This window comes from Trifolium pratense, linkage group LG7 (assembly GCF_020283565.1).
Source record: "Trifolium pratense cultivar HEN17-A07 linkage group LG7, ARS_RC_1.1, whole genome shotgun sequence".
NCBI lineage: Eukaryota > Viridiplantae > Streptophyta > Magnoliopsida > Fabales > Fabaceae > Trifolium > Trifolium pratense.
In genome coordinates, this window is record NC_060065.1 from 14,724,214 (window position 1) to 14,751,053 (window position 26,840).

Sequence of the window (26,840 nt, forward strand, 5' to 3'; positions counted from 1 at the left end):
CCAAAACTTCATTTTTTTGAAAATAGGGGGACTAAAAGTGCATTTAAGCCTAATTTTTTTTTAAAAGTTGAATTTAGTTATTCAAGATGTGAAGGTGCATATAGAGACTAGGAGGAAGTTGTTAACACTTAAAATAACAAGTAGGACTATTAGTTTATCAGAGTATGCAGCGGCAATTAAGGTTGTTGAGTAGTGTGAAATTTTGTGGACGAAATTTTCATAAGGGGGTAAAATGTAATATCCTGAATAATTAATTAATAAGTTATGATATTTGTTTTATTAAGAAATAGATTAAGCTAGTGAACAAATAGTAATTGTGTTGGAATTTTTTTTTGTAATAGACATTAAAGAAAGTACATTGATCCATTTTTAAAGAAATAAAAAATATACATTCAATCTCTATCTCTTCTTCTCTATCCTGAACACGCACCACTTTCACCTTATGAGTTATGACTACTTTCGAGAAACTAAAAAAAGGGATAGCCGCCAAACCAACTTCAGGCCAGCTCTATAAGCAAAGTTTTGGCATCCCTTAGCAATAAAATTAGCACCATTAAATTCTTCTCTTCCTCCTTAACAAAACCCCTAAATTTATTTAATCATTTGAGTATCTTCCTCTGGCGACCACCGCGCCGGAAATCGTCTCTGCTGCACCGGAATACTACGGCCATTTGAGAACGATTCCTTTTAACGATTCCTTTTTATTTGATTTGATTTCTATACTTTTATTATTCCAAATTTCAAACTCTATAATGATTTGGATCGAACGTTATTTATATTATGTAGTTACTACTTTACAATAGTTGTTACAAGCTTTCTAAAAATCAAATGTTTGTGCCTTTGTGTGTTTCCCATCTAGTTGATAATGGTTGTTATCTCTCACTAAGTCCTTGTGACTTACTCCTTCATCTTCTATTTTTTTCAAATTCAAAGTCAACTAAATAGAAAGCTTCTAGCAGAGTTAAAATGTGTCAATGTCACTCTTTTGGTAGGTCTCCTTGATGAAAAGTTATTTTGTATATGTATATTTTGAGTCGATCGAGTATTTGTAGCTATTTGAGTCTAGGAATATATTTATTTTGGGATGTATGAATTTAAAAACATGTATTTCTTGAAACTCTGGCTGATGATGTATGCTATAAATCAGGTTTTATTTTGATTTTGGGAACGCTGCAATTGAAGTTATCAGAAAATGTTTCAAACGGTTTTTAATTTTTATAAAAAATTGTGGAGTTGATCTACTCAGTGAGATCTTTGAATTCAACGGTTGGATTGAAGAAATATAATGGCGATATCGAGTTATTAAGCGGAGTAAGTCAATGGATCCTTACTCTTAATATATATATATATATATATATATATATATATATATATATATATATATATATATATATATATATATATATATATATATATATATATATAAAATATCAAATCCCTATATGTAGTCGAAATATTAGGATTTAGGCCTTATATATGAAGTTTTCCTCCATACCCCAATCACCCCTCCCCCAAAGATGGCTGCATGTCCTGGCTGCTCAATGTAACTTGAAAAATGTTGATTCTGTCGATATTTCGTTCTAGTTAAAGCATGCTTACACCTTGCATTTGTAGACTGTTTTCCGTCGTTAGAATTTATGTTGTGTAAATTATTATTTTTAAAATTGGTTTTTCGTATTTGATTGTTAATTTGAAATTTATATCAGTTAGAACTTATTTCCGTGTAAAAATAAAATAAGATTATAAGTTATAAATGATCTTCAGTGGTAATTATTTTGAAATTTTCATAATTAGAATTTGTTCCATATAAGATAGATTTTATAAAATTATTATCGGTTAAAATTATACCAGTTAGAACTTATTTTATGTAAAATAGTTTTTTTTAAGTTGATTTGGGATTTAATAGGAGTGATATGAAGATGATGTTACTCTTTTTTTTTTTTACAAAGATGATGTTACTCTTGAAAATTGAGTATCACGTGATTTCTTTCGGTACGTTTTTATTTAATTTTTCATTTAAACCGTTAGATGGCAAAAAAAAAATGTGAAGTTTTTTTTTTTGAACTGGGGTAAAAGGATTTGCAGTCCCCCGCCTTACCAGTTACCACTCGGTCATGCCACAAAAATGATACAAAAAAATATATAAGAATATCCCTCCTCTCAAATAAAAAAACCAAAAGGGGGTTCTAAAATTAATTTTTTGATGTGTTTGAAAAATGTTAAGTATAAAATAAAAAATATCTTTGGAAGTTGTAAGGGAATGAATCATACTAAATAGCTAGGAATAAAAACACCTGTGTTTTATTTTGGCCCCCATTTCATTAAGTTAAAAAAAAAGTAAAAAATATAGAATCAAGATAGAAGATAGATTCATTGGCATACTCTTATTTGTGCATCTCTTTTTCCCATTGACTTGTTGATGTGAAGTTGAAACACTTAAGTGGCTTGTCACATTATCATTGACTTGGTCAAAATTGACCTTTCAAAAAGGAGTAAAGATAGAGGGTTAGAAGTGATATTTTTAAAATTAAGCGGTTAAACTTTCAAGTTTCTATAAAATTTAAGAGGTCAAAAGTACAATTTAATCAAATTTATATCAATTAGAATTTATCTTATGTGAATTAATTTTTAAATTGTTATTGATTCGAACTTGCATGAAGTTTGATATTTATTTTAATGTTGTGCACAACACAGTTGTGCATAACACATATGATAATTATTTTGACAGTGACAATTTGTTCTATGTATGGTAGTTATTTTGAAAATTATATCAGTAATAACTTATCCGTGTAAAATAATTTTTTAGTGAATACAAATTTTATAGAGTCTATCATTGAATTGAAAATTTATAACATATAGACCATTCATGCAAAAAAAATAAATTACAAATCTATAATTATTGATTCCGACCAAAATTAACAGTTTATGCATTTTTACTAAACATCGTTAATCTTGATGGCTCTTAATAACATATCAAATTGTTGTAGATTTGTGCAATTTTTTGCATGAACGATCTATCTACTACTAATATATTAAAATTGATTACCACCAAATTTATTAATTTATCCTTATTATTTTTAACCATGTTGCAAGTTTTATATCCTTTGTTGTAATTTCACAAAAAAAAAATATAGAAAGAATATAAGATAAATAAAAAAAATTACAAAACATATAAAAAGTATAAGATGAGTTTAAAAATTAATATTATATAGGAATCTATGCACAAAAATAGGAGAAAAAAATATATTATAGAGTTTAGTTAATAAAAATAAATTATGAAAAAAATATTGAAAAAACAAGTTGAATGCATAAAAATAAGAATATATAAATAGAAACATAGAAAATAACTATATTAAAAAGAAAGAAACATAAACAATATTTTTCATTAAAAATAAAATAAACAAGATTACTACCAATTTTACTACCAACTATTAATAATTAATAATAATAATAATAAAATTAAGTTAATACCTATCAAATTTACTAAATATCCAAGATATTGCTAATAAATTAATTTTCGATTAAAATATATACGGGACCATTATTTATTAGTGAAACATAAAAAATTGGATAAATAAGTTTTACAAAAAATAATACAATAGTTTCACATTCACTTATATTTAACAATATTTTATAACAAATTTAAATATTTTAATCTATCTTATAAAAAAAACATTTTATTCTAAATAATTTTTCTACATTAATATAATGATAAACATAAATATTGAATTAAAGTTAATGGACCCGTGCAAATGCACAGATCGATAAACTAGTAATATATAAACTTTCAATCCAACGATGAATTTTGTAAAATTTGTAGAGAACTGTTATTGTCAAACTTTCAAACACACATTTTCTATCACACTCTCTTTGATTGGGCCACGTCATTCACATTTTCTTTTAATTAAAAAAATAAATAAATTTGTCTTCATTCCCTTCCAACACCACACATGTTGTCTGCTTCTACCGCTGGTGGGGGGGGGGGGGGGGGGGGGGGGAGGGAAAGGGAGAGAGAGGGAAATAGAGGGAAAACAATTACAATAACAACAACAACCACCTTGCAAAATAGGATTCGAACTCACGACATGGTGTTGGTAGATGAAGCCATCAACCGCCAATGGCGGACCTTGAGGTGAGCTGAGGTGGACCACGACCCACCCCCACCCACAAATTTTTTTATGGGTAGGGTATTAATTAAATGTATTATTAATTTTTTTTGGTTACCTTGATATTGGTACGAAGTTTTCACCGTTGGTAGCGATGATTAATCTCTGTCGAGAAATCTGTGGGACACACAAGGTGGATTCTCCCTCTCAACCGAATTTTCTACATATGCACTACTGACCACATGTTTAAGATGATCAAAAGTCTTGCCACTTGATCCAATTTATTTTCGGTGAGTAAATACGTAAGTAAATACTCTTTCTTTTTTTTTTTACCAAAGTAAATACTACCTAAATTGTCAAGCGGAAATGTAAGTAAGTTTCAACAAATATCTTTTATTTTATTTTTTTATAATAATAATAATAATAGGCGCCTCACCAAAATGTTAAAAGAAATAGGTGTAAAATTCAAACACAGTTTTTTAGAGCAACGAGAGCCTAATTTTAAAATATAAAATTAAATAGAAAAAAACAAAGTATCGAAAATGATATCTATTTGGTAATTTCAAACGTTGTTTAACGTCATTATTATTAGCTTTTGTTTCTTTCTTTCTTTTTGTTCTTTTTCATTTCATTCATACAGCGCCCTCTCTCTCTCTCTCTCTCTCTCTCTCTCTCTCTCTCTCTGCAACAAGACACCCCCACCGGCGCCCCCCGACCCTATTTCAAATTTCGAAAACAACGCCATCTTTCAACCGTTAATTTTAACATTTGGTTATGTCGTCGCAACAAGGTGTTGGTGGTGGTGGTTCAGGAAACAACAATGCAGTGGATTTTGACCTATCTGACGAAATTCTGGCGGTTATACCAACGGACCCATACCATCAGCTGGATCTCGCTCGGAAAATAACTTCCATGGCAATTGCTTCTAGGGTTTCATCTCTTGAATCAGACACCGGTCGCCTTCGTCAGATTCTTCTAGAAAAGAACCGAGTTATCAATGACCTAGAGGACCGTGTTTCTACTCTCACTCGCGCTTCTCAACAGGCTCATTCTGCCCTAAATAATGCCGTTGAACAAAATGTATGTGCTTCTCAATTCTCTTTTATTTTACTTTTTCAATTTTATTATTATTATAATTGAGTTCTTTTTTGCATTCACTGGCTCTTGTGTTATGTGATTTGTAATGTTTGTTAATATCTACTAGTGTCATAGCTTAACGTTAAACTACTTATTTTTTAAAATTGGGGAAGGGGGGAATTTTTATTAATTCAATTTACACTAATCACTGTTTTACAACTATCCCTGAAGCGATTTGAACTCGGCATCTTGAGGCTACAAGGCTAAGCTCTTACCACTAAGCTAGCACCTCGAGTGTGTTAAACTACTTATTTTCAAAATAAGTTGAATAGGGGTTTTATGTATAGTGTTTGTTTAATATTTAATGGTTCAAAAGGTAAGGTGAGAATTGCTAAACTTTTTTTTATGTAAAACAGTGCAAGTTGTGCAACACAGAATTGAGGAAATGAATGAAGTAGATGTGTTAAACTTAGATTGTTGTTCGGTTGATAAATGTAGAATAATAAGAATAAGAATAAGGAATATCTCAATATCAGACAAGTTTTTAAGAAACTTAACATGGTGGATAAGGTTCCTTGGGGCTTGTGAAATTGTTTGAATGTTTGGTTAAATTTTTTGAAGTGTAAATATTTTGCACAGATTAATATGATAGAAGATGATTTTGTATTCTACTCTTTGGTTGTAGGCAAAGCTTACAAAGGAGAGGGATGAATTGGCAGCAACAGTCAAGAAGCTAAGTCGTGACTTTGCTAAGGTGAATGTTTGTTTCATTTCTGCATCCTGTCTTGTGCGGTTTTGATAATTTTCTGTGTGTATCTTATCTGTCTCCACTCTTCAAAATTTTCAACTGCTTCCGTACTTTGTGCTAGAGCTTCATTTGGTTTCAATGGCTTTAGATGTTTTAAATTTTTTGAAATATAGTGAAATGTCTGACATGTGTTATAATAAGTTATCAATTAGAAATGTACGTAGACAAGTAATATCAACTCATTGTGTTGAAGTTGAATGCAATGTTTGAGGTGTCATAAACTGATAATTACATTGAAAGGCATAGGATATTATTTACATAAGCAATTGATGGAAGATGTTATTTATCATGAACACATAGGTATGAATTATTTGGGAGTGACTTGGTCAACAGGAAGTTGAATATAAACCCTGGGAGGACTGTTATATCACACTTGAACTTCGTGTGTCCCTTTCTGTTAAAGCATTATTTTCTCTTGAACACATAGGGATGTGTAACACTTGTTACAAACTTATCAGTTCAATTTCTGTCTGTGCATATTTATTTTTGGCCATAAATTACACTATCCTCCCCAAACATATGCTCATCATATTGCACTACAGTCTTTTCTCTTATTAAAAATTACACCCTCCTCTTTCATGAATATAATTTGTTACACACATACACTTCAGTGTGTTTATAATGTAAACAAACTTCTAAGGCGTGATAAACAATTATGAGCAAGCACCGAAGGCCATTTCTCTTCTAAGAACTTTTATGGTCACATTATTATTATTATTATTATTATTATTATTATTATTATTATTACTATTCAGTACACCACGATCAGTTAGTTTATAATTATTAGGTCTGATATATCTTTTTCTTCACTTCCATGATCTTAAACTCATAACTACTGACATATGTGTATACAAATTTGGCCTTTTTTATCTGCATGCATCTTTTTTCTTGTATATATGTTATTTGTTCTGTACTGATAACTTTTTCTATATATCTGACAACTTCTTTTCCTTTTTTATTTGATAGTTGGAGACATTCAAAAAACAACTGATGCGGTCGCTAGCTGACGACAATCCACCTGTAAGACATCAATAGATAAACTTAGTCATAATTATCATAGTTACTATTGATTTTGTTACTGAAGATGATAAATAAACTTTTCCCCATCATTTTTTTTTTTTAATTACTATTGGAACAGCAAGCTGAAACCATTGATATTAGAACCTGTGACCAAGCAGTTCCAAAGGCATATCCTGATAAGGGTAATTCTTAGCTCATTGATGAATTATATTATCATATTCATATACACAGCCTTGTTAGCTAGTTGATTTTTCCATAACTGTACATGCTAAAGTTGTTTACTGGTTTATTCGCATTTCTCTTGTTATTTATTGCTTACAGATGATGATGGAAATGGCTATACAACACATCATTCATACAGTGGCTCAGCAGATGTGGGTAAAACAGTTGATGAAGGTAGATGTGTTTCTAGATACTTAACTGATTGCAATGTACTGTTGATCACTTTGCAGAATTCAGCTTTATTTCTTGATATAAGTCCATTCCTGCATACAAAATTAATTATGCAAGTTGGTAATGTATTTGGCTAATTTTGACTATCATATATTATCTGATAGTATTTCCTCTTTATGTGGAGAGAGAAAGAATGAGTAATCACCATCAATTATAGAAAATGAAATTAAACGCATGAGAGAATTTGTAGTGAATGAAAATGAGGAAACTTCTCATAGCCACCTATTGTTGGAATGCTCTGGCTATAAATTCATTTTCATGTTTTCATTTCTATCATCGGACTGAGAAGAAATCCTTTTGAGAGATAAAAGCCAAAAGAGAGTGTAAACCACCATTTGTGTTGGTGAGATTTGTAATAATCAGTTTGTATTATTATTCACTTAAACAAGAAATTCTTGTTATTCCATTGTTATTGTTATTATTATTATTATAGTGGGAAAATTTTGATCCAGGGATATAATCAATCATCCACCGACCTTGTATTAGGTGTGTTTTGTGTTATCTTTCCCAACAAGTGGTATCAGAGCTTCGGCTCGTCACCACACATTTTAACTTATTATTACAATGGATGAGTCAACCTCTGTGGGATCATCGACGATGATCAAGTTAACTTCAAATTACTCCATTTGGAAACCCAGAATGGAAGATATCCTCTATTGCAAAGATTTGTATCAACCTTTGCAAAATGAAGGGACGAAGCCTACCGGAAAGTCTGATGATGACTGGAATGTCATGAATAGGAAAACTGTCGGACAAATTCGACAATGGATCGATCAAAGCGTGTTTCATCATGTTGCGCAAGAAACAGTTGCGTACACATTATGGACGAAATTAGAAGCTTTGTACGAGAGAAAGACAGCCCAGAATAAAGCCTCTACTATTCGGCGATTGGTGAACCTCAAGTATAGAGAAACTAAGAGTGTTTCTGAACACTTGAGTGATTTTCAAAGATTGATAAATCAACTCACCAATATGAAGATTTTGCTTGAAGATGAATTGCAAGCATTATTGTTATTAAGTTCCTTGCCACACAATTGGGACACGCTTGTGGTTTCATTGAGTAACTCAGCACCTGATGGGTTTATGAATTATGAAAATGAATGAAACAGTAAAAATGAAGTAGAAGGGAAGAAAAGCTTGCAATTGATATTAATGGAGTTTCAATTACAAGATAGAAGATAACAGAATAAAAGAAATAACAAACTAGTAGAGACTCTACTAGCCCCAAAGCACTAAAAGTGATCCCACTCAATAACAGAATTCCTCCATGATTCTTTCTCATTCCTTCTAGCCACATATATAGCACTGACTCATGCTTCTCATGCACACACATGCATTCCTCCCCTCAATTAGACACGTCATGCTTATTCTTTTTCCTTGTATGCACTCTCCAAACTTTAGGCTTTAGGCCCACTGTCAAGGCCCAACTCTTGATCCGTGTTTCTATCAGCACCACAAGGTGTTCTAACATTGGACATAGTAAAAGATAGCATGTTTAATGAAGAAGCTAGACGGAAGGAACAAGGAATGTCGTCAGAGTCTGAGGCGCTTGTCACTGAGTATCGTGGAAGAAGTATCCATAAGAAGTTCAATACTAAGGACAAGTCAAGGGGGAATTCTGGAGATAAGTTCAGGGGTAGGCCGTGGACAAGAAAAGACGTAGAGTGTTTTTATTGTCACGAGAAAGGTCACATGAAGAAAGAATGTAGAAAGCTCAAAAGAGAGCAACAAGAAAATGGTGATGCGAGTAACATAGCCGCTACCATTTTTCAAGGCAATGAGGTAATCTTCGTTTGTGATGATGGTCATGTTAATTTGACATCACAAGATACATGTTGGGTGTGGATTCTGGTGCATCATTCCATGTAACCTCACGAAGGGATTTCTTTTCTTCCTATACAAGCGGTGATTTTGGTTATGTGAAGATGGGGAATGATGATAGATCCAAGATTGTGGGCAAAGGAGATGTTTGCCTAGAAACAAACACTGGTTGTCGCTTAATGTTGAAAGATGTGAGACATGTTCCTGACATGCGTCTCAATCTAATATCAACAGGACTTCTAGACGAAGAAGGCTATACTAGTGTGTTTGGAGATAGGAAATGGAAGCTGTCAAAAAGTTCCTTGGTAATAGCCCGAGGCAAAAAAGTAAACACTCTTTATGTGATAGAAGCCAAAGTCAATAATGGGTGTGTTAACGCTCTCGGAGAAGACTCATCGGTCGAGCTATGGCATAAACGGCTCAGACATATAAGTGAGAAGGGACTTCAAATCCTAGCCAAAAGAGGTACTTTGGCAGGTGTGAAGGGATTGAAAATGTCGCTTAAGCCATGTACACATTGTTTGGCTGGAAAGCAACACAGAGCTTCATTTCAATATAAGGCCCCACATAGAAAACCAAATGTTTTAGATTTGGTGCATTCTGATGTTTGTGGTACAATGACCGCTAGTACTCTTGGAGGTGCAAGGTATTTTGTCACCTTTATTGATGATCACTCCAGGAAGGTCTGGGCTTATGCCCTCAAAACAAAAGATCAGGTGTTTGTTGTATTCAAACAGTTTCATGCTAATGTTTAACTGGCAAGAAGTTAAAATGTGTTCGTACTGACAATGGAGGAGAGTTTATGGAAGATTTCAAACATTACTGTATTAGTAATGGAGTGGCTGAGAGAATGAACTGAACTATTGTTGAAAGAGTGAGAACAATGTTATCTCATGCCAAGTTACCGAAGAGTTTTTGGGGTGAGATTCTGATGACTGCAGTTGATTTAATCAACTTATCCCCTTCAGCTCCATTGAATGGCGATGTTCCAAATATGTTTTGGACAGGTAAAGATGTATCCTACAATCACTTGAAGGTGTTCGGTTGTAGAGCGTTTGTTCATGTTCCAAAAGATGAGAGATCAAAACTCGACTCAAAGTCGAAGGAGTGCATCTTCTTGGGATATGGAAATGAAGAATTCGGGTACCGGTTATGGGATCCTGTAGAGAAGATTATTAGAAGCGGAGATGTTGTCTTCTTGGAAGACCAGAATATTGAAGATATTCAGAAGGGAGTCAAGCCTGTTATTTCTAGAGAACATTCATTCAACTTGGATCCAATTCCTCTTCTAGAGCATTACGGGGGAGGTGAAATAGAAGATATTGGAGAAGCGGAAAATGAACCTCCAATTGGTAATGATCCAAATGAAGAAGTAACAGATGGTAATGGAAGCAACAGTCATAATGAAGATATGATTGAAGACTCTGATGATGAAGAACAAGTTCCCCAATTGAGAAGGTCATCTAGGATACCTAAACCACAAACCAAATATCCTGCAACGGAATTTGTGTTACTCACTGATGGGGGAGAACCAGAGTGTTATGAAGAAGCTATGGTGGATAACCACAAAGAAGAGTGGTTGAAAGCCATGCAAGAAGAAATGCAATCCTTGCATGAGAACCTGACATATAAGTTGGTAGCTTTACCGAAAGGTAAAAGAGCACTCAAAAACAAATGGGTGTACAAGTTGAAGACTGAGGAGAATAACTCACGACCCAGATACAAGGCAAGATTAGTTGTGAAAGGCTTCAGTCAAAAGAAAGTCATTGACTTTGAAGAGATTTTTTCACCCGTGGTTAAGATGTCGTCAATCTGGGAAGTTCTTGGTTTGGCTGCAAGTTTGGATCTAGATGTGGAGCAGCTAGATGTGAAGACTGCATTTCTTCGTGGTGATTTAGAAGAAGAAATTTACATGGAGCAGCCAGAGGGATTCAAAGTCAAAGGCAAAGAAAACTTGTTATGTCAGCTGAAAAAGAGTTTATACGGACTTAAGCAGGCACCACGTCAATGGTATAAGAAGTTTGATTCCTTCATGATTGATCATGGATACTGAAGGACGAATTCTGACCATTGTGTGTTTGTGAAGAGATTTGATGATGGTGAGTTCATCATACTCCTCTTGTATGTTGACGATATGTTGATCGTTGGACTAAATAGTGAGAAGATCAGCAAGTTGAAGGATGAAATGAAGAAATATTTTGCTATGAAAGACTTGGGACCGACAAAAACATACTCTTGGTATGTCCATCCGTCGTGATCGGAAGGAGCGCAAGCTGTGGCTATCACAAGAAAAATATATCGAGAAGGTGTTAGAGCGGTTTCACATGGAAAAGGCAAAACCAGTTGCTACTCCACTTGCTAGTCACTTTTGTCTTAGTTCAAAGCAGAGTCCGACAACTGAAATTGAAAAGCATGAGATGAACAAGGTGCCATATGCTTCAGCTATTGGATGCTTGATGTATGCAATGGTGTGTACACGAGCTGATATAACACACGTGGTTGGTGTTGTTAGTAGATTCTTGGCCAATCCAGGAAAGGAGCATTGGAATGCTGTGAAGTGGATCTTGCGATATCTCAGAGGAACTTCCAAAATGAGTTTGTACTCTGGAAGTAGAAATCCTGAACTAATTGGCTACACAGATGCAGATATGGCGGGAGATATTGATTCTAGGAAATCAACTTCTGGATTCTTGATTACATTTTCAAGGGGAGCTGTATCATGGCAGTCAAAGCTACAAAAGTGTGTTGCTTTGTCTACCACAGAGGCAGAATTCATTGCAGCAACAGAAGCTTGCAAGGAAATGTTATGGATGAAGCGGTTCTTGCATGAATTAGGGCAAGTCCAGCAGAAGTACGTCGTGCATTGTGATAGTCAAAGCGCAATCCACCTGAGCAAGAATTCAAGTTTTCACTCGAGGTCAAAATACATCGATGTGAGATATCACTGGATACGTGATATGTTAGATTCCAAGCAACTACAGCTTGAGAAAATTCATACTGATAACAATTGCTCAGATATGATGACCAAGTCCTTACTAAAGGACAAGTACGAGTTCTGCAGGAGAGCTGCTGGACTGTTGGAGCCCTCCACCTAAATCGGAAGGGGGAGATTGATAGTATTTCCTCTTTATGTGGAGAGAGAAAGAATGAGTAATCACTATCAATTATAGAAAATGAAATTAAACGCATGAGAGAATTTGTAGTGAATGAAAATGAGGAAACTTCTCATAGCCACCTATTGTTGGAATGCTCTGGCTATAAATTCATTTTCATGTTTTCATTTCTATCATCGGACTGAGAAGAAATCCTTTTGAGAGATAAAAGCCAAAAGAGAGTGTAAACCACCATTTGTGTTGGTGAGAATTGTAATAATCAGTTTGTATTATTATTCATTTAAACAAGAAAATCTTGTTATTCCATTGTTATTGTTATTATTATTATAGTGGGAAAGTTTTGATCCAGGGATAATCAATCATCCACCGACCTTGTATTAGGTGTGTTTTGTGTTATCTTTCCCAACATTATCCTCAATGATATTTGGTTGGATTCTTGTCTAATGTTCTTATATATTATATGAAACCATAAATGTGGAATCAGAGTATAGTATTGGAAAGTAGAAAGTGTTTGGACCTTTCTATCTTGAAATAAAGCTAAAATCATGTTTTAGAAGTGTAGCTGGAACTATCTATCAATTAGGAAAAATGGGCTAAAATGACGCATATTCCTTTTCTTTTGTTCTACAGCTCCCAGGTATTCAGGGCAAAAGTTTTCCTTGACCCCATATATAACACCACGTCTTACACCAACTGCAACTCCAAAAGTTATCTCAACGGCTGCTTCTCCAAGAGGATATTCTGCGGCTGTATCACCCAAGCAAACATCTGGTGCCACCTCTCCCACAAAAGTTTCATATGATGGACGGTCATCTCTCTCTTCATGGTATCCATCAAGTCAACAGTCATCAGCAGCAAATTCTCCACCTCGAGGACGATCAATTCCAGGTTTTGAAGAAGATTCATTGTTATTGTTAACATGCTAAAAAATTGTTTACTCTCCATCTTATTAAGATCGGTCCTTTAAGTTTGTTAATCTTCTTTGCTCTTCGTCCTGCTGCTAAAATTCTTGATTGGAATGTTATCCTCATTATGTTGATGCTTATAGTATTATTCAATATAAATCGTAAAATGGAGGGGCCACGAACCTCTACGACGTGTTTAATTCTTAAATTATTCAGTTGTTTATCCATCATAACTTTTAAAAATTTGGTCAGGTCGAACTCCAAAGATTGACGGAAAGGAGTTTTTTCGTCAAGCCAGGTGACTTTCTTTCTCCCTTCTTCCACAAAGTGGCTTTTAACTTCAATTTATTTAAGAAACTGATTGAATTAATTAAATGTTATCACTTTTGCAGGAGTCGCCTTTCATATGAACAATTCAGTGCATTTCTTGCTAACATAAAAGAATTAAATGCTCAGAAACAAACACGAGAGGTAAATAAATATTGAGCCTAACTGCCTAAGTACTCGGTTTTGAACAGAAATTGTTCCCAAGCAGTTAATCATCGATCCACTTGTTTTGTGCTCTTTTAGGAAACTTTGAGAAAGGCAGATGAGATATTTGGGTCTGATAACAAAGATCTTTACCTATCTTTTCAAGGATTGCTTAACCGGAATGTACGCTAGGACTGAAGGCAACATTGCTTGTAATTGTATAAGTTGGTAAGCAAATAATTGATCACCATTTATTTCATTCCTGTCCTGTTTTTGTTTCTGCACATTTTCTCCCATTTATTTCATTCTTGCAGATCAATTTTGATTACAACTACAGATACTTCATGTATGAAACAATTTTTTTTAAATTCTTCAAAGTATGCATCGCGTTACTTGAAAGTTTTTTTAATCTGATTTATGGGAATGCATTCGCAAAATAGGTCAACATCTTTTACTGTACATTTCAATTTATTGACATTTGTTTCCTGTCTTGGTTAATGGTTGATAATACTATGCTCTTGGTAGTGATTTTTCATTTTTATTTTAGGAAGATCAATTGCAATGATTAATTGATGTTTAATTGACTATTTTACAGGTCACTGATCCAACTCAGCACTCTTGGGCTGATTTTTCAACTCATTTCTCTTTGATTCATTGAATCAAAATCCTACTAAGCACTGATCTGAGCTACTGAAATCGAGATGTATACATTTTCGGGCTTGTTTGAAAACTGTTTTCTTTTTTAAAAAATTGAAACCCTGTTTGAATATATTGTTTTGCAAATTTGTTTTTGAAAACAATTTTCAGTTTTGCTGCTTTTAGAAGAAAAAATGGGAATTTCTAACCATTTGACTACTTGATTAAAAAAAGAAAAGGAAAGAAAGGGAAATGGTATATGGTGTTTTGCTTTTTAACTTTTCCCTTTTCAACTGTTTAGAAACGAATAAAAAAATGGAAAACGGACAATTTTCATTAATGATAAAGTTGTAATATATTGCAACTTTGATTTTTTAAATTTCAACTGTGAAGTTCTTAAAAGTTTTAACCCACATACTCTGGTTAATCACAATTTCGGTCTTTTAAAGGGGAACTTATTTTCACATTTGTCTTTAGGATGTATTGAAATTGCAAAGGCACAAGTGCCTCTTTTATGCCTTTTTTTATTATTATTTTTATATAAAGCCTAGTGCAGGGCAAATTATATGGTGATTCTTGAAAGCATCCACCATTAGTTTGGAGTCGCATTCCAGCCAAAAACTATGCCAATTATTTTGATGAGCAATTTCAATAGCATGCATAACTACTGTTACTTCGGCAAAAAGAGAAGATTGAATACCCAAATATATGTCAAAGCAACCTTTCATTCCTCCACTTGAGTCACGAAAAATGCCTCCCACTGAGGCATGCCCCGGCGAACCCCTCGCTGCACCATCAGTGTTGGCTTTAATCCAATCAGTCGGAGGAAAATGCCAAATAACCTCTTGTATCTTCGGAGCAAGACCAGGATGACTCACAATATAGTGCCTCTTTTATGAGTTATTTTATTCATCAAATATAATTTTAGGAGTTAATTTGGTCATCAAATATGATTTTAATTCGGTCTTTAATTTAGTCCATAAAATTACTATAAAAAAAACTAAAATTTTTTAAATTATCAATGTGAAGAGTTATATTTTCAAGGATAAAAATGGTTATTTATCATTGTTTATAATAGCTTAATTTGCGTTTAAGGCTTTTAAATCAAAAAGATTGACCAATAGATAGCTATTATCATTATTATTATTATTGTTATTATTATTATTATTATTATTTCCTTTTTAAGTGTGGTTTTAGAATAATTTTTTGTTTCTATTGACCAATAGATAGCTATTATTATTATTATTATTATTATTATTATTATTATTATTATTATTTCCTTTTTAAGTGTCGTTTTAAAATAATTTGTTGTTTCTATTTAAGTGTCGTTTTAATAGTTTAATGTATAATTTATCAATTATATCCTTACTTTCTCAATAACTTCTCTTCACATTTTTCATAAAATTTAATGGAAAGAGGAATAGTATATATGCTAAATTTATTTCAAAAGAGAAAGTAAAGAGTAATACTTAGATAGACACAAGCCTAAATAGTAAATATTTAGGCACGCTCACACAACTAAAAAAAATAAAGATAAAATAATTGAGTGATGTGACTAATTTATTTTTCTTTTAAATTCTTTTCATTTATGAGTGTGTGTGCCCAAATATTTTCATTTAGGCTTGTGCCTATCTAATTGTTCCTCACTTCTTCGAAAGTAAATGATGGATTAAATAAGAGTAGAATTGGAAAAAGAATACAACAATCAACTACCTTGATTGAAGAGCTCTATGCTAAAACGACATTTAAAAAAGAACCGAGAGAGTAACATTTATATATAGGTTACTACTAGACTTTTTTTAAAGAATTTGAGTCAAACATTTCTATTAAATGTGTCTTTTCGAGCCATACGTGGGTCAAAGTTATAAGCCCCTTTCGGGTGGCCTAGCCTATTTCTAATCTATTTCTTCTTTTTGGATTGGTTTGCGACTTTTATTTGAATTAGTTTGGATTTTAGCACCCCTTAGTAGCAAATAATACAAAGGTCAAAAGGCCAAAAATATATTGAAGATAAAAAAGCACAAGAAAGGCCAACAAATACAATAAAATTACAAGAGGCTCCGTCCCTTCACAAAACAAACAAAGAAGCAAGACAATTATGTGCCAAGACAAAAGCAAACTTCTTTGCTACTAATTCTCTTTGATATACTTATTATAGTGCCGGCGCCAAAAACGCTATTAAAGGCCTCTGATAATTTTTTTTTGCTATCTAAGTAGCACTTCTGACAAGTGAAATACTACCTTCGACCTTATTTATAGGCAAAAGTATGTTGTTTCACACATATTAAAAATTTATTATTTTTACTAAATTACATTTTATAATATATTAAATTTGCATTGAGATTTGTAGTAATGTCAAAAAGTTGAACAATTAATTAGGGGTATTTTTGGAATAATAACATTTAACAAAGTTACTTTTGGTAACTTTTGCTCATATTTGTGGCCATATTTTTTCATTGACTTTTACTTATAAATAAGTTCGGAAGAAGTATTTAATAGCACTTGTGAAAAAACGCTATTATTTTTTTTTGGAACTAAGTGAAAAAACGCTATTAAATGTCTTATTGTAATCCAAAATTGTAGATATAACAAAAAAAATTACAATTTAAAAAGATTTTAAGAAACTTTAATGAACAATAAATGAAACAATTTAGAAAACCAAAATTGCTTCTAACATATATACCCATACTCTGCTAAATTCCATTCACCAAAAAATAATCTGCTAAATTCCATAACTTTGAAGCATACTATACCATAAAGAATATATCATAAAGAAATATGTGCACGTTAATTTAAGTTGTCATAATTATATGATTTTTTTTTCGTTAATCCTCTAGTTCCTAACGAAAAGGAATTCTTGTAATAAAGAGTTCGGTCGCAACTTAACAGAAATTATTTTCTTCCATAAGATGTTTTTTAGAGCACAACAATATATAATATAATTCATAAGTATGTAAAAAAAATACATAGAATCTTTTTTTTTTTTTTTATAAGCAAAAATTGAATTATAAGGAGTATAAGATGCACTCAACCCTTATAATTCAAACCAAAACCATTAGATGTTTTCGATGCAAACTAACATATCGTTACACCAAACAGAAAATACAAATAAAGTATTAACTCCTAAACGACATATAAACCAAAACCAAGAAATAAAGATAATTTGATCTATCAAAGCATGCAAATTAAACACACTCGAAACACAATATTATTCCGAGTACGCCATATGCTCCAAGTAGTTGCTAACCAAATGACATGACGAGTTATAACAAGAGTCTTACTCTTCACCAAATCACCAAAAGACATGAAGTGCTTCCACCCTTCTTCAAAGGGGATGAAATCCACAACCAACCATTTATAAAATACATAAGATCTTATATAGTTAAAAACCGACAAACTATGTAAATTTAAAGACAAACAAAAAAACTAATATAACAACCAAACAAACAATTTGAGTTCAAGTGATTAATCACCTCAAAACAAAGGAGATGCACCATTAGTCCAACAAAAATTTAATATTTAATATGATTCAATTCAGTTCAGAGAACACAAACTCAATATTTAAGAATAAAATCAAATAACCAATGATAATAAAATAATAATGGCCAAAACAGGGCACTACAATAAAATTCAATATTCAATAGGTTAATGGCCAAAATAGGGCACTACATTAACTTCTTTGCATCTAAATTAAGTCTCAAATTAAGCTTCAATGTTTCCAAAGAATTTTTAAATTCCTGAAGAGATTCTAAACTCATATCATCAATAGAACCATTCCACCAATCAGGAATACCATAACCACTCTTCTCTGCCTCATCATTGATAGCTTCCAAATTTTTCTCCTCTTCCTTGAGTTCCATAAGTTTATCTACGATTGTCTCATATTCAAGCCTTTGGATTTCCACAACCTCCTCTTTCTTCTTTTTGTCATAGTCCTCCGTGATGACCTTTCCAGTTAGAAACTGTTGAACAACAGCGTCACAATCGGGATAGCCACATGCATCCAGCTCGTTGTTGGACGATCTGACGATGAGTGCAGTTTTTGCTTTGCATAAGATAGAGAGCTCTGTTACTTTGTTGAAGAGCCCGAGTTTGCGTTTTGAAAAGTCGGCTTTCTTGATTTCATCAATCCTTCTCTTCCGTGGGTTTTCTTTTTTTGCAGCGTTGTTCCCCTCAAAAGCCATTGAAATTTTCTTTTGATTGAATAAAAGAGAAAAAGAACCTGAAAATACAAAAAGTAGAAAGTGTGTAGTATTTCTCAATATGTACAACCGTCATTCCTTTTTTATACACACACAATCACAATATACTTCTCTCTCGTCTAGCCTAATTTTTATTTTTTTAGAATCATCGTCTAAGCCTAAATATTTTTTTTTTTAGAATCATGTCTAGCCTAAAATTTTGGCAAGTAATAAATGCATAATATATGCAATTTTTTTTAACTTCGAATAAAATCTTTTTAAAATTGTAATTGAATTTTTCTTTTGATTTTATTTTTATATTAGTAATTAAAATTTAGCAAGTATTACTCAGATCTATATGTTAAATAAAGACTCTATTTGTCCTGTGAACTTAACTTAGTTGGTAGGGGTATTGCGTAATATATGGAATCGTTTTTTTTTTTTTTTTTTGACAATATATATGAAAGCTTTTTAATTTTGAATAAAATCTTTTTAAAATTGTAATTGATTTTTCTTTATATTCTTTTTATACTAGTGATCATTAAAATTTAGGCAAATATATATTTGTTTTAGTACTTTTTTAGGCAAGTAAAGTAACCATCCCTGTATCCATAAGTCCTAATTTAACTGACAAAAAAATATCAAAATTGTTAGACCGAATGTGATGACCATAAGTCCAAATTCTGGTTCTCCACCTATGTGTGTGGGTTAATAAAGGTTTTGTCATTTCGTCTATTAAAAAATAAATACTCATACATGTATGTTAAATAAAGACCCAATTTTTTTTTGTGACTAAAATATCGACAAATTCATAGATGTTTTTATACAGGGTGTTGTTAAACAGTGCACCTGGTGCACTGTTTCATGAATAATAAATGTTCATGGGACCCACTATTATTTTTACTATTTCCTGGATATCAACAATACTAAAAGGCAAATACATGTGCATTAATACATGTTTATAGCATCAATTGCTACATCAACCTAAAATTAATTCAAATGAATTAATACATGTTTATAGCAGCAACACAAACAGAAAAATGTATGTGATTGCAAATACAAAAACGCACTGCAGCAGCAAATGCAGCAACAACAAAACATCAAAACACGCAGCAGCAGCGAAACACCGTAACCATTAAAAAAAACACCATAAAAAAAATCATTGTAAAAAAATCATTGTTAATTTTCAATCTCAGTAGAGCCCACGATTTAGGGCTTTCGGCTAATTTTAAATTATTAGGTAAATTAATATTTTTCCGAAATAAATCATTTTTTATCATTTAAAATATTATAATAACTAAATACTATTTATCAAAATTATAAAAAAAATAAAATTTTTATCACTCATAATAGTCAATATTGATTATTTTTATGAAAAAATGTAAAAAACGTTTGTGTATTGCTTATAAAACATTGAAATTGTGTCTTTTCTTATGAAATTATTATCTCTGAAATACAATAACCGGCAAATAATTTTTTGATTTAATAAATAATTATTAATTTATTAATTAATTGATCTAATGTACCGGTAGATTGAATTTTTTCATATGTACCATAGAAACCCCCTAATAAGTTTGAGGGCTTTACTTACTTAAGCCTTCAACAAGTTTTATTAGATAATTGAGGTTTTCATGTAGTGTGTGATTCTTAAAAAAAAAAAAAAAAAAAGAGTAATTTCTACCAACTATGATTAAGGGTGCGTTTGATATGCTAAAACTTAAGGGACTTGACAGGACAACTTCAGTTGTATTGTACGTGTTTGATTTTAATTTTTTTCTCAAACAATTCAATACCACCTAATTGGAACGAGACTCATGACATTTAAATTTTTAGCAATATAACATTTCGATGTCAACTAATTGGATTACCTGTGAATCAAAAACCTAGTTATCAGAAAAGGATTATTAAGTTGCTATCAATTCTACCGATAAAAACCAAAGAAATAATTTGACCAAATTGAAATGTAAAACACTTAAGAATTTAAATGTCGACAATGTAACAGTTCAACATCAACTAGTTAGATTAACTATGACTCAAGAAACGTAATTCATATGAAATGAGTGTTAAGTCTCAACTAATTTTCTCAATTGTGACATAGGGAATCAATTCATCTCAGTTAATCTATTCAACTTGACCTAATTGAAATGATAAACACTTAAAAAGTTGAATTTCAGTTATTGTTGGATGAATTATTACACCAGAAACCTATTTATTATGAAAGGATTGTTAAGTCACAACCAATTAGACTGAAAGGAACTAAGAAGATCAAACATTCTCAATCTCACTATTCAACTTGACCAAGTGGGAATGAGAAACACTTAAGAATTCAAATTCTAAAATCAAACAATTCAACCTCAACTAGTTAGATTAACTATGACTTAAAAAAACATAGTTCAAATGAAATGACTATTAAGTCTCGACTAATAATGTCAATTGTGTCAACATAAATAAAAAATTTTAGATCAAACCCTTCAACTTGAAACATAGTTCATATGCAAACTTAACTAATTATACTTACTTTATTAAGGAATTCATTTTTTTCTCAATCAAGTCGTTCAATATCACTTAATTGGACTAACAATAACTTATGAATTTAAATTTCTACAATCAAGCATGTCTAGAACAATATCAAAAGTTCATTTACAAAACTTTAGTATTTTTTAATATGAGACGAATTAAATATGAATTTTGTAAATCAAAATATCAAGATAAAGGTAACGAATATTTTGACCTAGAAATCAAATTTTGTGCTCCTTACTTTTGGACAAACTTTTTATAATGCGCTATACATATTTGCAAAATCATCAGAAATATACATCAACTTTACAACATGACCAAAATTGCATGCATAAACATTTTGTGGGGATCAAAAACATGACATTTTCTTATGAAGATGTAAAATTAAATTTAGTAATTTTGTATCGATAACAAACTTATTTGACCCTGTAAAATATAACGAATCACTAAAAATTAACAATATTACAATAAATATATAAACATATTAAAAAATTTAAGTTTTTTTTACTAAAAAATATATATTTTTTAATAATTATATGCACTAATGATTAGGTGGTAAATGAATATTAATCTTTATAAACTAATAATATTAAAAAAATTGAAAGGTAATAATATTGAAATATTAAAATCGTAGTTGGATCAATCATATTAATAATTTTAAAAGTTTTTTTTGTTTGAATAATTAAAAAAGTTATTAAAATTATATTTCAATTTTTAAGAAAATACAAAATACTAAAATAATATTATTTATAAGATATTAGAATAATATTAAAATATTTGAATTCGTTGAAAATCATATATAAGTTGAAAGATATGATGCATGGTTTGATTTATTGTGGAAGGATACATTTGTCAATATTAAAAAGTAGTGTTTAATATAAAAAACTTAATAAAAAAATAAAATCTGCATTAATTTGTTTTTTTTTTTTGACAAATCTGCATTAATTACTATATTACTTGTTAACCACATCAGCGGTGTACCGGTACACATCCATATAATATGTGTACCGAAAAATTCACCTAATTTTCAATCTTTGTAGAACACTCCCTTTCTTACTTTTTATTTTTAATTTTTTTTTTTGGTACATGAAGAGGGCAAAGGCCCAAAAGAAAAATAAATTAAGGAACTAAACACACATTCCTAGGCATGCAAGCCCCGAAAAAATCATCAAAGAGGATATTCTGGAGCTCTCTAGGAGAACTCTCCAAAGATATTACATCAAAAGAACTATACATGTAAAATAAGTGGGTCACATGAGCATTTACTCTTCTTTAAAAAGTGTAACATCGGATGCACCGTTTAACATTAGCCTTTAATATATTTAATGTTATGATATTTATCTTTTTAATATGTATAATTTCTTCGATGTTTATATTTTCAGTGCTGCTAAATAGTGCGAATACGTACGTGCAAAATTTGACAAATATGATTGCAGTTTCTAGCATTTATTAAAATTGAAATAATGGATAAAAATAACTACTCCTATCAATTGCGAGTAGTGATCCTCCTCTCCATTTTTAAAAATTATTGGATGGGTTTAGGCCTCTTTTGTAACAAAATAAAAATAAAAATAATGGAGACTACAATTAATAAAATTTTGGTGTATAAATACTCAAATTCAAAAGACATGCATTTATGTTATTTATTTATTTTAAAGCAATAATAATGAACATCTCCATTTTTTTAGAAAATAGAGAGCATCCCTACTCACACAGATAACTCTGACTTTTGAACCATGAATTATAATCTCAACTAAACAACAATGTCATTTCTCAGTTTTTTTTTTAAACCAAAGATATAAGAGACCAAAATATCTACCACTTATGCCATACTATCTTAATTGTCATTTCTCGGTTTTTGTTTACTGTATATTGCCATTGATAAATACTACCAAAATAGAGGGTGTAGCAAGTAGTAAACTAAGACCATCTACAATGGTTTAAACACTCAACACCCACTTTTTCAACTCCCAACACTCCACATCATTTTCTCTTTCTTCCACCTAATAATTCAACACTCATTCAACTTTTACCCTCTCCAATAGTTTTTCATTCAACACTCTACCCCACCACTTTTTTATTTCATATTCTTATTTAAATTTATATTTTTGTTTTTATTATTACATAAAATTACAATTATCGATTAAAATTAAATTAAAATAATAAACACTTGACAATTTATTTTTTAGTTTTTTTAATAAAAACAAAATTTATTTAAATAATTTATATGATACAAATCAAGGATACAAATAATTTAAAATGCATGCAATGCAACACACAAGCAAGGTAATTAGTACTAAAAAAAAAGACTAAAACTTTAAAATAAACACTAATAGAAAGATAATAATAAGATTAAGATAGTGAAAAACTTGATTTTTTTTCTGTGTCCAAATCAAATGAACCAAGTCTCTATTTATAGACAAAAAAAAAAATCATGAATTTTGGAAAAAAAATTAAAAAATTAAAAAATAATTTGCAATGAAATAATTGAGTTCAAAGTATTAATGTGATAAAAATTCAGTCAACCAATCAAAATGTCACATGTGTCAGGATCAAATTTCTCTCTCCACATTCAACTATGTTGAACCCTTTCAACACTTTTCCCCTCCACATCATCTTTCAACACCCCCCTCCAATGATTTTCAACTTTCAACATGCTTTCAACACCAACTTTCAACTCCCATTGTATATGGTCTAATCGGCAACACATTGATTACAACCATTTATGTTTTGTTGTTTAGCTCGTTCTTGACAACTACTACCTCTCTGCAATCCTTAATTCACAAGAGTTTGATTTTACTTGAAATTTATGACCAGCGAAACAATAACGTCATTCGTGAAATTTCGCACATTCTAAAATTCTAATAATAATCAATCGTTAGTGTTGGGGTTGATTGCAATGTAAGTCCCACATTTCTAATGAAGAAAAAAAAATCAGGAAAATTATATTTGAGAAGTCTCACATTGCTTAGAAAAGTCAAGAGTGGATGAGCTCAATGCTATATAAAGAGACCTCAAATTCCTTGTTTCAACACACCAAGTAGTAGCACTTGTAAACACTTTAAGGGTCTGTTTGGTTCGGGGGTTTTGGAGGGGAGGTGAGGGGAGGTAATATTTTAATTTTTTTTTTGTTTGGTTCAATTTTTAGGAGAGGATACAAGGGGAGGGGAGGTGAGCAGAATCTCTCCTAAACTCAATTTTTGCTTCCCCCAAATTGGGGGGATTTGGAGGGGAGGGGAGGGAAGTTTTTTTAAAGTTTATTAAACTGACAAAATTATCCTCAATATATTTTAGAATTTCAATATTATACTTATTACCATTTTTATTAGGAAAATGCTAAACAGTGCCCCCGGGGCACTAGTTAAGGATACAAATATAGAAGTTTTATCTCGTAAATTGTGCATTCAATGTTTTAATGATGTGAAAAGTTATTCTCTCTCATCATTAACTTTATAATTTGTTTCCTTTTTTAGTATGCTTAACTAGTGCCCCAGCGGCACTGTTTAGCATGACCCTTTTTTAAAATATTTTATTGAATTAGATGGATCATCAAGAACGAGAAATTGCTATTAATAGATGGTTTGATTTGCGCCGAAGAGCTGTAGCTCAACTTATGTGTGCAATTGTTTATTGTTATGTTCGGATGTCTCGTAAGAGAAAATTAAGTTATAGTATGAGCTCTGAGAGAGAAAGGGTGCGTGAAGAAATAATGTATCGAATTAGTAACTGTGAAACTAGTAGAAATCTATTGAGAATGAGCCCTCAAACTTTTTTAAGGCTATGTGATATGTTAGAAAGAGAGGGGGGTTTATAGGCTACACGATGGTCAAGCGTGGAAGAACAAGTTGCAAAGTATGTGATATTTTTTTTTCTTTAAAAAGTATGTGTTATTTGTTTTGATATAATAATAAAGAGATATTAGTTTTAAAAATATGAGTATTATAAGATTTTAAGGGTAAAAAAGTAAATTGTTTTAAAATATCTCCCCTCCCCTTGTGAACCAAACATATATTTAATTAAAATACCTCACCTCCCCTCTTTTGAACCAAACACATATGTAATTAAAAAATTTCTCTCCCCTCCCCTTCCCTCCCCTCTATAAAAATACCTCACATCCCCTCCCCCTATTTTGAACCAAACATACCCTAAGTTTATATTTGTGTTGTTTTTATTTTCTCTTATGCTCTTGTTTAAGAGTATTTGAGATGTAGTTCAAATATTTACTTTGGAGAGTATGAGTGTACTAGGGTCATGGGGTGGCTGAGAGTGAAGTCTATGTGTTGTAACAATTTTTACATAGTGTTTATTCTCTGGTTGTCGGTTTAGACAACGACCGTGGTTTTTTCTCCGGTTTTGGAGTTTCCACGTTATATTCTTGTGTTGTGCTTGCGTTCTTTTATTTTCTCTATGCCGGTTTTTCCCAACAATTAGTTGGTTCAGTAGTGATTGGCGCTGAACTTGGTAGGGAAGATCGCGGTTCGATCCTCCGCAACTGCGATCGGGAGGGGGCTGGAACCACTTGATGTCAGAACTGACCCCTGAACCAGATTCAACTGGTGGTGAAAAACAAAAAAAAAATTCTAATAATAGAGAGTAAAAATAGAGAAGATTCAAACTTAGAGAATCAAGATCCTTTTCAATTTTTACTTTTTCCATTTTTACGATTAAAGTTTTGAGAATATAATGTACCAAAAATAAAGTTTTGAAAATATAAATGCAATAATGTGATATTTAATAATCAAATTATTTAATATATATTATAATATTGAGGAGGGGTCCGTTGACTCCAGGAGTAAGTCTCCATTGATTTACTCCGCTTAATAACTCGATATCGACATTATATTTTTTCAATCCAACCGTTGAATTCAAAGATCTCATTGAGTAGATCAACTCCATAAATTTTTATAAAAATTCAAAACCGTTTGATACTTTTTCTGACAACTTGAATTGAACGTACGATAAACTTTTAAAAAAACCGTTGAATTTCAATGGTCTGAATACATAACTACATATTTTGAATTTTTATAAAAATTTGTGGAGTTGATCTACTCAATAAGATCTTTGAATTCAACGGTTGGATTGAAGAAATATAATGACGATATCGAGTTATTAAGCGGAGTAAGTCAATGAAGACTTATTCTTGAAGTCAATGGATCTCTCCTCTATAATATTTTTCAAAATTATAGTAATGGAGAGAAAAAATGTACAGTAAAAAAGGAGAGATCTTAAACACTCCGAGTTGAGATCCTCTCCATTTTTTTTTGTACAAGATCCTCTGTATTTTATATTCTTACTATTTCTTCCATTACCAAAATTTTTAAATATTTTGGGTACATAAACGATATTTGGATTCACTTGTGTTTGATCTGCTAAAAACCAGGGGACTGGACAGGACAACTTTTATTGCACCCTGTTTGATTTGAAACTGATTATGAGACTAGACGAATTAGGTAGCAAGGGACAGGACAAAAACAAGATTTGTTGCCCCTCACTGAACCACAAGACAAATTTTTGTCCACAGTACAACTATAAAAAATACGAAAATACTCATTTTATTTTCGAATATAACGTCTTATATCTCTCCGATATAGTTTTGTCCTGACCTGTATTATATTGTTATGTACCGTTCTGTCTAGTCTTTGCTGTTTTAGGAATCAAATACACCATAATGTTACACTTTTACATTTATATTTTCAAAACTATATAATAATAATAATAATAATAATAATAAT

At 31.4% G+C, this 26,840-nt stretch overlaps 2 protein-coding genes across 2 annotated transcripts; one reads left to right on the top strand and one right to left on the bottom strand.

Moving 5' to 3' along the window:
* The first annotated feature begins 4,681 nt into the window (after positions 1 to 4,681).
* LOC123899111 (uncharacterized protein At4g15545-like) lies at positions 4,682 to 14,574 on the top strand. The gene is made up of 10 exons (XM_045950169.1): positions 4,682 to 5,186; positions 5,869 to 5,937; positions 6,958 to 7,011; positions 7,130 to 7,193; positions 7,333 to 7,407; positions 13,029 to 13,286; positions 13,556 to 13,601; positions 13,696 to 13,774; positions 13,874 to 14,002; positions 14,370 to 14,574. The coding sequence occupies exons 1-9, from the start codon at positions 4,881 to 4,883 to the stop codon at positions 13,964 to 13,966; spliced, it is 1,044 nt and encodes a 347-aa protein (XP_045806125.1). The 5' UTR covers positions 4,682 to 4,880; the 3' UTR covers positions 13,967 to 14,002; positions 14,370 to 14,574.
* Positions 14,575 to 18,075: 3,501 nt separating this feature from the next.
* LOC123895932 (agamous-like MADS-box protein AGL62) lies at positions 18,076 to 18,594 on the bottom strand. Its single transcript, XM_045946397.1, has one exon. It carries the CDS (start codon positions 18,592 to 18,594, stop codon positions 18,076 to 18,078), a length of 519 nt encoding a protein of 172 aa, XP_045802353.1.
* Between the last annotated feature and the right edge of the window lie 8,246 nt (positions 18,595 to 26,840).

Coding starts and splice junctions, on each gene's coding strand:
- LOC123899111 (XM_045950169.1), top strand. CDS start 4,881: ATGTCGTCGCAACAAGGTGTTGGTGGTGGTGGTTCAGGAAACAACAAT. Junction 5,938..6,957: donor TAAGTCGTGACTTTGCTAAG/GTGAATGTTTGT, acceptor TTTATTTGATAG/TTGGAGACATTCAAAAAACA. Junction 13,775..13,873: donor CTCAGAAACAAACACGAGAG/GTAAATAAATAT, acceptor GTGCTCTTTTAG/GAAACTTTGAGAAAGGCAGA.
- LOC123895932 (XM_045946397.1), bottom strand. CDS start 18,594: ATGGCTTTTGAGGGGAACAACGCTGCAAAAAAAGAAAACCCACGGAAG.